This window comes from Chrysochloris asiatica, unplaced genomic scaffold (genome assembly GCF_000296735.1).
Source record: "Chrysochloris asiatica unplaced genomic scaffold, ChrAsi1.0 scaffold00011, whole genome shotgun sequence".
Classification (NCBI taxonomy): Eukaryota; Metazoa; Chordata; class Mammalia; order Afrosoricida; family Chrysochloridae; genus Chrysochloris; species Chrysochloris asiatica.
In genome coordinates this window covers 14747211-14760010 of record NW_006408529.1, presented here as the reverse complement: position 1 = coordinate 14760010, position 12800 = coordinate 14747211, and the positions used below count along the sequence as shown (strand labels likewise).

The 12800-nt window shown below is 39.7% G+C and overlaps 1 protein-coding gene across 1 annotated transcript in view; it reads right to left on the bottom strand.

The window, feature by feature from the left end:
• The window catches only part of STOX2 (storkhead box 2), a 139288-nt gene that overhangs the window by 14356 nt on the left and 112132 nt on the right, over positions 1 to 12800 (bottom strand). Inside the window, exon 2 of the mRNA XM_006834427.1 lies at positions 6518 to 6670. Within this exon, the coding sequence (XP_006834490.1) occupies positions 6518 to 6670 (153 nt within the window). The remainder of the gene's footprint in view (positions 1 to 6517; positions 6671 to 12800) is intronic.

Sequence of the window (12800 nt, the reverse complement as noted above, 5' to 3'; positions counted from 1 at the left end):
TGTCATCGAGTTAATTTGACTTCTAGCAACCCATAGGATGAGTAGAACTGCCTCATAGGATTTTACTAGACTGTATGGCTGATGGTTTAAACCTACCAGCTGCTCCTTGGAAACCCTATACAGGGTTGCTATGAGTCAAAATTAACTAAATGGCATTTGACAACAGTATAATCTTTACAGGAGCAGGCTGTGAGGGCTTTCACAGACTTGCAAGTGTGTCTTAAACTCTAACATGTTAGTTAGTAGCAGATTGCTTAACCTTTGTGGCTGTGATGAACATGTTTCATGTGTATATTACATCCAGTATCACAGTGAGTGATGCTAGAGGCTTATGCCACCAGAATTTAAATACTAGCATGATCAGCTATCGTAGAGAGGTTTCAATGGCGCTTCCAGACTAAGACAGACTTGGAAAAAGGACCTGGGTAACTACTTCCTTAATAAATGGCCAGTGAAAACCTTATAAATACCAGCAGAAAACTGATGGACATAGTGCTGGAAGATGAGCCCCTAAGGTTGGAAGGCACTTAAAATATGACTAGGGAAGAGCTGACTTCACAAAGTAGAATTGATCTTAATGATGCAGATGAATTAAAGATTTCCGAACCTTCACTTGCAGATGTGACACAACTGAAACAGCTAAAAACATTCATTAATTATCAGACTGTGGAAAATGTGAAGTATGAACCTAGGAAAACAGAAAGATGTCAAAAATGAAATGGATACTCTAGGCACTAGTGGAGGTGGCTGGTGGTTATGCAGAGTTGGTTCGGGCTCATAGAGACATTGCATAGGATTTTTGAGGCTGTGAATCTTTACAGGAGCAGAAAGCCTCATCTTGCTCCCTCAGAACAGCTTGTAGTTTGGAACTCCTAACCTTGAGGTTAGTAGTCTGACTCGTAACCACTACGCTACCATAGCTCCTTATTCTAGTCATTAGTGAACTGAAATAAATTTGTATTTACCACTTTGAATCAGACAATCATATGGCAAACTGAAGAGGAATGGCATCACATTCAATGACAAAATAATACTTGAAGGTCTATTCTGAAGTACAGCATTGTAAGTGATAGAATAATCCAAACACTCATGGAGAAGTCCAATTAATACTATTATTCAAATTTTCACACTAACTACTAATGCCAAAGAGGAAGAAATTGAAGATTTTGCCCACTTCTGTTTGAAATTGATCAAACATGCCATCAAGATAATTACTGGTGACTGGAAACTAAGTCAGTGATTATATGATGGAATTTTGCAAGACCAATTAGAAATACCTTTCCTTCAACAACATAATTGGTAATTTTAGCCATGGACCTCACCAGATGGAATATACAGGAATTAAATTGACTGTATCTGTGGAAAGAGATGATGGAGAAGTTCAATGTCATCAGCCAAAACACAGCCAGGAGTGTTTGGTCATATGAAGTTCAAGTTAAAGCTGAAAAAGATTAAAATAAGTGCATGAAAGCCAAAGTATGACCTTCAGTGGATCTTACCTGAACTTACAGACCAGCTCAAGAACATTGAACACTAATGACCAAAGACCAGACACATTGTAGAATGACATCAAAGAAATCATACATGACAAAGGTAAAAGATCATTAAAAGGACAGGTAAAGAAAATAACGACCAAATTGAATGTCAGAAGAGACTGTGAACCTTGTTCTTGAATGTAGAGTAGCTAAAGTGAGTGGAAAAAAATAATGAAGTATGAGAACTGACCATAAGATTTAAAAGGGTGGCTTGAAAGGACCAAGTATTATAATGAAATGAGCAGAGGTCTTGTCTTTAATTATCTGATGTAGCTATAATAAAAGTACCACAAGCAAATGGCTTTAAAAATCAGAAATGTATTCGCTCACAGTTTAGGAGGTTAACAAATTCAGATTCAGGGTGCCAGTTCTAGAGGACTTGTAGGCTCAAGAGGAGGGTCCTTGTCTCCTTTACTATGTGTAGACCCAGGGTCTCTTAGAGAGAGCTGCATGTGTCTAGGAGGTTCTTAGCACAGGGACCCTAAGACCAAAGGACATGCTCTGCTCTTAGCTCTTCTTTCTTGGTGGTGTTGAGGTCCCTCTGATCTCTGCCTGATTGTTTAATACTGACTTAAGCCTAATCCTCTAAATCACATCCTGCCTCTATGTCCCTAATCCTGCCTCATAATTATCACAAAGGCTAGTGTTTATACCACATAGGGTAATTACTTCAGATCACAAAATGAAGAATTACATTAGTACTAAGAATCATGGTCTAGTTAAATTGACACATGTTTTCAGGGAACAATCAATCCAGAATCGTCCTGGAGTTAGAAAACCAAAAGGGAAAACTCAGTATTTCATAAGCTTGAAAGAACTAACAACAACAACAAAAAAAACTTAAGCCTTAAGTAGCAATAGTGAAAGAAATTATGGGCAAAATATTGAATCATACAAACTGAATAAGTATAGCGAAGGGCTGTAACCCCAATGCACACCTTTCCTGATACTGAACCACGCAGGCAAGACACACATAAGGGAAAATGGAAGGAAACAGTTACTGCACCAAAAAGAGCTGGTTGATGTTCAACCATTTCAGGAGATAGCATATGATCAAGAACAAAGAGTACTATGTTAAGAAGTCCAAGCAACACTGGAGGCACTGGTAAAAAACAGGACTCCAGGAATTGATAGAAACCAATTGAGACATTTCAACAAATCAATGCAATCTTGATAGTGCTCACTCATCTGCATCATGAAATTTGGAAGACAGCTACCTGGTCAATCAACTGGAAGAGTTTCATATTTGTCCCCATTCCAAAAAAAGATGATCCAACAGAATGAGGAAATTATCAAATAATATCACAAGCAAGTAAAGTTTTGATGAAGGCAAATTAATAAAGTGTCTGCAGAAGCAAGTTAATGGAGAACTCCTAGAAATTCAAGCCAGATTCTGAAGACGATATGAAATGAGGAATATTGTTGCTAATGAAAGATGGATTTTGGCTGACAGTAGAGAATACCAGAAAGATGTTTGCCTATGTTTTATTGACTACGTAAAGACATTTCAGTGCGTCAACCATAACAAATTATGGTTAAAATCATGAAGTGGGAATTCCAGAACACTTTGTTGTACTCAGGTGTACACAGACTAAGAGGTAATCACTTAAACAGACAAGATTTTAAACTACATAGTTTAAAATCAGGAAAGGTTTGCATCAGGATTTTATCTTTTCACCATACTTACTCAATCTGCAAACTGAGGAAATAATCCAAGAAGTTGGATTATATGAAGAACATGGGCTTTGTGAGCCATTTAATTAGTTGCAACTACTCAACTCTGCCAGTCTGGTATCAAAGGAGCCACAGATAACACATTAGTGTGGTTGTGTCCCAACAAACTTTATTTACAAAAACAGGTAAAGAATCACATTTGGTCAGCAAAGCACAGTTTGCCAGTCTCTGCCCTCGAATCAAGCTTGCACAGCGCCTCTGGAATACTTGAAGCTGTCCAAGAAGTCTTTAGTATCACAGAGATAAAAAAGACTTATGATCTCTCAATCCATTAGAAAATCAGGGCCTTTATAGGATCTCAGTTTACTTATCATAACAGCGTTGTGGCTCCATATGATAAACACTGGGCTAAACCACAAGGTCCATGGTTCAAACCCACCAGTGACACCATGGGAGAAAGATGATGCTTTCGGTTTCCACACAGATTTAAAGCCTGGGAAACTCTCTACAGAGGAGCTATGAATCAGAACCGACTTGACGGCACTTAATAACAACATTATAAAAGCTAACAAAGCAGTTGGTTCTTTTAAGTACCAACAGCTTATCACTGTCTCCATAATATCACCCAACTTAATGATATTGTTATCAGTTATTGGCAGTGATGGACAATTTCCTGTTACATATGCACTGCTTTCCTCCCATTCTCTGTTCTATAGCTTAGTAATAGAAGATATGTAACCAAGTTCAGAAAAGCTTTGAAGCCTCCTCTCCTGAAGCTACATAAAAATGTAAGAATTTTAAAAGCTGTTGAGATGTCTTATATCAGAAGTGGCTATCCAGGTTTAAGACTCAATGAAGGGCTTTCCTTCACAAGAGCATTGTGCTTGTGAACAGTCTCGTCCCTCTTAGAGATTCAGCTTACTTCACTACTGTAATGAAGGGCAAGTTATGAAGGACAACCAACCAATCAGACAGTGAACTACCTTGAAAGCTAATGGAATGTTATAGATTTGAGATATAGTTTATTGATTGCAAAGGTATTTCATTAGTTGGATTCATGATAGAGTTCTTAAACAGTCCACAAATAATTTCAAAATATATCAATTAGGAACTAAAACTAATTAGGAATTGAAAAATAGGAAACACCACTAAGGGAAAATAACAAATTTCTTTGGGGTAAATGGTAAAGTAAGGAGACCTAGTGGCAGATGAGATTACTGACTGGTTTATATATTTGTGAGCCATTTAATTGGTTGGCCATCTCTGCTTTAGCCAATAAAACGTTAGAAGGCACTGATGTGACCAAAGGCTTACAAATCCTTTGTGTATCTGGGCTTGCGCTCTTGTGCCTCTGCCATCATCATGAAAGACTATGCCCCTTTCCAAAGACAATGGCATACTGGGGGCATAGAGCCACCCGACTGGGCTAGCTGGCTTCTCGGGAGCCTCCAGATATATGAGCTAAATGCTTATTGTCGTGTGCCATTCATGTTCTATAGCTGCTTGTTAGCCAGCATTTTTGTAGCAAAACCTAACTAATGCAGTCAACAGGTGGTATCTACTGAGGTCTCACTGAAATCACAAAAATGCAAAATAAAATACAAGTAATAGTTTTCATCTAAGGATATGGCAAAAAGAATTTAATGGGAATAAGGAATAATGAATAAGGCAAGAGAATATGCACTGCCATATACATTCTGGGGAATCCGATGTAACACTGTAGGATATGCACTGTATTGCTCTCCGAAGGGCCGGCAGTTCAAACCCACCAGCTGCTCCTTTGGAAACTCTATACAGAATCGCTATGAGTCAGAACCAACTTAATGGCACTTAACAACAACAATGTCTATGTTGAGTTAGTTTTATATGTTGGCTGTATTCCAAAAATAGGTTGGGTCCAAAACCAAGGGTGCAAATTGTAGTCTGCTATTACTTTATTTGACTTGAATGTTGCTGGCATTTATTAAACACACACACATATAAACAAATGCCAAGCATGTAAGGAAATCTAGAGATTGCGTACTGTGTGGTGGTTGTTAAATGATGTCCAGTCAGTTCTGACTCATAGCAACCCTCTATAGGGTTTCTGAGGAGCAGCTGGTGAGTTTGCATAACCAACCTTGCTGTTCAAACTGACCTTGAGGTGGAATGCTTAGCCTATGGGACCACACCACAGAACTCTGAATTTTGAGTTTCTCTTTGAAAAATTAGGAGACTAGGCCACTCTGACAGTGGGGATGTAGACAACAAAACACCTCCTCAATGGTTGTTTATGTATGCTCCAGGACATCACCGTAGCCACCACTTTCAGTGCTGGAGACAAGTACCATCTGCCATTCATTATAGTGGTTGGGCTACTGCCTTTTGTATAAATTAAATCAACTAATTTATCAAATGTTATGGTGTGGCGCTGTAGGATAAGCACCACAAGGTCAATGATTCAAACGCACCAGCCACTCCTCAGAAACTCTATATAAAGGGTCGCTATGAGTCAGAACTGACTGGACCTCACTTAACAACAACAACGTCTTAAAATGCACCAAGCCAAGATATGAACATTTATTCTTGACATGACTCTTTTAATGGTTTAACTCTTTTTTTTGTTTTTTAACTTTTTATTGTGAGTTGAGTGGAGGTTTTCAGACAAGGTCATCAGTTTTACATTCAACAAATAATACGCTTTGTCTCATCTCAATGATTGCAGTCCCCTCCATGTAACAATAGTTATCCTGTTTCCTTCCTGTGATTGCTATTTCCATTCCACCCATCTTCCCATTCCTTCTCAACTTTGTCCTCAACTACAGGCTGCCCCTTTGATTTTGAATGAATGAGCATACCTTACTAGTATCATTGTTCCCCCTACAGATCTATCTACTGCTTGGCTGAAAGTTGTTCCTTCTGACTAGCCTCTTGAATCATCTTGCTCAGGTATTTGAACAAGCTTGGATTGATAAGATTGAATGCAATAGTGGTAGTTTTCCCAGAATTCTTTGAGGATTCTGATCTAATTTCTTTGATTCAGTGCCAATTTAAAAAGTATTACAGCTGAGGCCGGTAAATATTTTTGATGCAACACAAGAATTACAGAACTAAGAGAAGTTTCTAGGCACTCTGACAAAGAATTGTTCACCATTTTATGAGCGAATTTAAAAAGTACATGGGAAATCTTCATTACTTTTCAATTCCATTTTTCCACAAACTTTTTGAAGCCCCTTTGTAAGTAGGTGTGAGAGGAGCAATCCATTTGAAGTTCTAGGATGTCTACAGCAGACATCCACTTGGAAAGTGCTACATGTCCTTTTCATTACCTGGGAAACATGTTGTCAGGTGTTCCATCAGTGCTTCTTGGGTGACAGGTTTTCTTGCGGAGTTCATTGCTGAGATGGCCAAGCAAAGGATTTCCCCGAGTGGAATAAACTGAGATTGACTGATGGGAGACATACTGATTGGTGATACATCACCTGCAGAAAGACAATTTTCAAGTGAGTGATTCAGTCATTTGTCATGCACACACCTTCACACATACATACACCTCCCATAACTATCACCTATTCTTTGCATTATGAATGCAAGAAACTCTACAACTTGAATTTGTTATAGCCACAGACAATTCCAGTCCGAAAGACTTCCAAACAACAGTTCAGTCGCCTACTGCTTTGACAATAAAACTCTCCTTTAAAACCCAAGATAGCTCATTTAAATAAACATAGTACCAAAAGTTGAGTACCAATGAGGCTTTGGAAAATGATTTACGTTTTATTAACATGGAGCTGATTTATTTAAGAACTGCCATTCACATCTTGACAAATGCATTTGTAACTTGATGATTCATTCATTCAAATGCTGAATGCCCTCTACTGCCAGGCATCTGCTGAGGGTTTGTGAGCAAGAGACAGAAGAGTGAATCATCTCCGCTAATGTCTCTGCCCTCAAAGGGTTTGTACTGAAGAGGAGGAGACAGACAAATAGACCAGTGTTCACAATGCTATGTGACAAGTGCCACCAGAGATGACTGCAGACTAGTCTTGCAGCCGAGGGAGAGTGAACTGTAGCACTACCTGGGAGTGAGTGAGGCTTAGATGCTATAAAAGGTTTTGCCCAGGATGCACCATGTGAACCCACTGCCAAGGAGCACACATGTTCTCAGTGACTGGGGGTGTGGGTGAAATGTGGCTGCAGGACTGAGTTGTGTAAGGGTCTGTACACAGGTGTTTCTCCCAGGCACAGGAGGAAGGGCGCAGGTGAGGAAAGAGTTCTGTCCCCGATGTTCTCATCCTTATATCTGCATTGCAAGTTGGCACCTGAACAATCACCTTAAGTCACCATGGCGAGTGGTGGAAGGAATCTAAGGACTGGCAAGATCTAATGTGATTTCAGAAAGATGACTCGGGTAGCAGAGTGAAGGATAGAGTCTGATGGAGAGCATGGGTGAAGGGCAGGTGAGAATTCACTAGGAGGCTGTGGCCCCCTGCATATGTTTGCACATTAGGGGAAAGGCAGGAGACACTGAAGACTAGACAAAAGGGGGTGACACTTACGGAGCCAATATGCAATGGAAATATAAGGTAAGTCAAAAAGTACTGCTACAAAAATCATAAACACCGTTATTAAACAAAAATAGCAAAACATGAAGCTACTATTTTTCAACATATCCTCTATGCAGGGCCACATGCTTCCATCCTTCAAGCACTTAGTTCTCTGACGAATTCTACACTCTTCAATTTACACCACGTATAATGGTAGTTTGGGACTCCTTGAGGGACTCAAATTGCATTCCTTTCCAATGTTCTTTGAGTTTTGGGGAGCAAAAATAAGTTTGCAGGGACAAGATTAGAGCTGTAGGGGAAATGGGGTAAAGTTTCACAATGAAATTCTCATAGGATAGACAGTCTTTGCTACCCTCAAAAGAGTAAGCATGATGGAAACAAATTACTCAGCACAACCGTTCTGACCTTTTCTCACCAATATACTTTTCATTTTCTTCATAATAAACTCCTATGATCATCCTGTATCCTTAGAAAAAAATCTATCAAGATCGCCCCTTTGAAATAAAAAAACAAAACAGCTGCCATAACCTTCGAGCTGACCTCTCTGCCTTTAACTGCTCAGTATATCCTCTCAGAAGCCACAGTTTCAATTGAACGTTTTTTGGGAGCCCTGGTATCATAGTGGATTATGAACTGGACTGCTAACAACAAAGTCAGCAGTTCTAATCTACCAATTGTTCCATGGGAGGAAGAAGGGGCTTTCTGCTCCCATAAACATTTACAGCTTTGGAAACCCTATACAGGGTCACTGTGAGTCCAAATGGATTTGGTGGCACATAACTATCTTCAACCACTAATGAGACGAACACAAATGTATTACAGTCTGCAGTCATCCACTAATAAAACTGTTATTGTTAAGTGCCATTGAATCACTTCCAACTCATAGTGACCCTTAGGGTTTCTGAGGAACAGTGTGAGTTTGAACACTAACCTTGTGTTTAGATGTCCAGTGCTTATCCTATAGCGCCATACCAGGACTCCATAGACGTGTTTAGAATGATTCTATAGATATATTTAAACACCCTTTGTTTGGTCTAAACACATGCATGTATAAACTGGAACTCTAACGGTGGTGGTGGTTGTATGCTACTAAGTCGGTCCTGACTCATAGCAACCTGGGTAGGGTCTCTGAGGCTATAAATCTTTACGGTAGCAGAAAACTCTGGCAGAGTGACCAGTAGATCCGAACTACTGACCTTGCGGTTAGTAGCCCATCTCATAATCCACTATGTTACGAGGACTCCTTGGAACCCTAGTAGCAATACTTCTTGTTTTACCCTCCAACGCATGTGTCTTCATTTCTGCAATGTTAAGGCATACTCAAGGACCCTTAGAATTTCTAAAATGAAGAGTGCCCAGGAGGGAACCAGGCTGTAACAATAAGCATTGCCCTCCCTAGATCACTGGATACTCTGGGGTGGACCAATCATATCTCTTAATTTGCAGGAGAATTCAGAAGTCCTTTGAGAAAGTGTTGAACCCATTTTTAGATGGGAAAGAGTCTGATGGATGAAACCAGCAACAGGGTCTGAGAATGAACATCTCCACACATGGAATAACATCACCTCACCAAGCTGAGCTCCATCTGCCTGCTACTTCTTTCTGTATCACTAGGGGATTCAATACATTCTGCTGTTGGTCTATTCTCTGAAAGACGAATAGAAGAGTAAGGCATTTTCCTAATGGCCAGAGAGAAGGAAGCACCTGAATCCAGAAAGAAGGCCAGTGGGAGTCAGGATACACTAGGAATTTACCTAACATAGAAACCAGATCAGACTTCTGGAACATAAATATAAAGAGAAGCCCTTGTGGGAGGATTCTTGGAACTATTTCATGGGATAGAAGCTAGAACACTACATTTTAGCCTTTTATTGTGCATGTATAAGCTAGACTCCCCACCACCCATCTGTCAGTTTGTCATATTGTGGTGACTTGTGTGTTACTGTGATGCTGGAAACTATGCCACTGGTGTTTGAAATACCTGCAGTGTCACCCATGGTGGACAGGTTTTAGCAAGGCTTCCAGACAAAGACTGACTAACACAAAGGAGAGGCAGACCACTTCTGAATGGTTAGCAACTGAAAGTCTTATGAATAGCAGTGGACCACTGTCAGATATAGTGTTGGAAGATGAGCCCATCAGCTTTGAAGGCATTCAAAAGATGATTGGGGAAAGCAAAGCTGCCGCCTCAAAGTACAAGTGACCTTAGTAATGTGAATGGAGCAAAGCTTTCATGACCTTCAGTGGTTGATAGGGCACAGCTCAAAATAAGAATAGCTGCAAACATCATTAATCATTGGAACATGGACTATATGAAGTATGAATCTAGGAAAATTGGAAGTCATTACAAATTAAATGGAACGCATAAAGATTGATCTCTTCAGGATTAGTGAGATCAAATGGACTGGTAATAACCATTTTTAATCAGACAGTCATATGGTCTACAATGTCAGGAGTGACAAATTGAAAAGGAATGATGACAAATTTGAGAGGAATCTTTGTTATGTTTGAGCCCATTGTTGCTGTCACTGTGTTGATCAATCTTGTTGGAGGTCATCCTCTTTACGCTGACCCTCCACATTGCCAAGCATGATGTCCTTCTCCAGGGACTGGTCCCTCCTGATGACATGTCCACAGTACTACAGGAGCTATCTTTTATGGAGCATTCTGGTTGTACTTTTTCCAAAACAGATTTGTTTGTTCTTCTGGCAGTCCATGCTACTTTCAATATTCTTCACCAACACCATAATTCGAATGTAAGACCACCACTCTTCTGTCAGGTTGTCAGACTGCCTCCCTTCCACTTAACCTCTCCCTGCTTCACGCTCACAATTCCCCTGATATTGTTTGTACACACCAAGCTTTTCTCACTCAGGACCTTTACTATTCTGTGACCTTTGCCTGAGATGCATCTGGCATAGACCTTTGCTGAACTGGCTCCTTCTCATCCTTTGTGTCTCATTTTAAATGCTGCCTCCTCAGAGAGGCCTTCAATGAACACCAATCTTAAATTGTTCAACTACCACAGGACAATCACTCTCGCATGACCTGAGCTATTGTCTTTAAAGCATCTGACCATGTTCTGAGTGGGTGCACCTATGTCTGTGTTCACTGGCTTATTGTCTGCCTCACCCACTACAATCAAAACTCCAACACAGAATGAACGCAGAAGGCCACATCCCTTTCCATCTTCCCTGAGCCGAGAATAGTGCAGAGTTTACACTGGACACACAATCAATGTTTCTCAAGTGAATGAATATTCATTCATAATATTTTAAGCCAAGGAATTGCCCAGAGGATTTGAAAGGTCTGTGATTTTACTCATATTTTTGCTAAATAATTGAACAAATACAAACTAAAACACCAAGTATGCTTAATCATGCAATTTCTATGATCACCCCCCTTAATTTCATGAACAATAGGCCCCCAAAGTACAGCAATTACCACAGGAAAATAATTACAGATGAAAGTGAGATTTAGAACATGTACAGAGATGAGTCAAAAAATTATCTGCACTAATGGCTATAGAATTCAATCAACTTTTAGAAAAGACAAATACACCATTTTTCGATACAATCTCCTTGTTTTCCAATACATTTTGTCCATCTGTCAACAAGCTTTTGTATTTCCTTATCTTAAAAATGTTTTATGCTGAGTTTTGAGCCACGAATGTAACACTGTCACTACTTCTTCATCAGAGGTGAATCTTCGTCCTCAAAGGGCTGCTTTCAGGGGACCAAACAGGTAAGAGTCCAATGGAACACGATCAGGACTATAGGGAGGGTGCTTTAACACCTTAAAATGAAGTTTCTGCAGAGTGTTAGCACTGTGGCCAGAGGTGTGCAGACATTCCTTGTCATGCAAGATCCCAAGGCCCTTAAATAACTGTCCTCTGCATTTAATTCAAAGTTTAGACTTCAGCTCTTCAGTGAGCATCTCACCATTAACGAGCACTGTTGATTGTTGAACCTTTTTCCTGATGTTGTTGGTAAGTGCTGTTGAGTCAGTTGCAACCCATAACGAAGTGGCTGGTAAAGCAAAGTTGGTTCAAACCAACTTTGCAGTTCAGTGCATTAACCCACAGCGCCACACCAGGAGTCCCCTTTTTCCTGATAGTGTTCCAATACTGTCTCTTGAGGATCCCAGAAAAATGTAAGCATCAATTTTCCATCTCATGGTTGACTTTTGAATTGTTTCTTGGTCGGCAATTGAGGATGTTTCCATTTCATACTCTGCCATTTACTCTCAGCCTCATTCATAGTGATGAATCCATGTCTTGTTACCAGTAAGGATTTTTTTAAAGATATTTTTACCTTCTTTGAGTATCAATTCAAATTTTGTTTGCAGATGTCCAATGCTTCTGTTTATGCTTTTCCGTGAGTTGCTTCTGTACCCATCTTACATAAACATTTCAAACACCAAGTCTGTCATGGATTATTTCATAGGCAGAGACATGGTTGATTTGCAAATGATTTGCCACATAACCCACTGTCACTTGTCTATTCAACAGAATCAATGCTGTCATCAGCTATGGACTTGGATGGGCATTTTACAATAACCAGAGTGAGGATATTTTTTGACTCACCCTAGTGTTTAAATTCTGAATTATTACAAGGATCACAGGTGTCTCTAAACATGATATATTCAGGGCTACTATGATTTTCTATGGATGTCATATCAGACCTGTTTAATGAGTCACCTGGTTATTTCAAAAAGATATTAGAAAGCTCTTCTAGCAACTGGATTGCACATATGAGGTGGCTTCAAAAAGTTCATGGGAAATGAACTTTAAAGATAATGGGATTTTTCCATTAATTTTTTGAGACCTACTCACATGGTCAAAGCAGAAAAAATACAAAATGAATGTAAATATTGCTAATACTGTTGCTCACTCACATCTACATAATCTATAGAAATTACCTCATTTTGCACAAACTTTGATGTGCAATTTACTTGTCAATAATTTATAGGATGGATTTTTCTAACATTAGAATTAGTTTTGAGGAGGTGGGTGAGGGGAGGGAGGGGAAGGTGGAGCACAGGG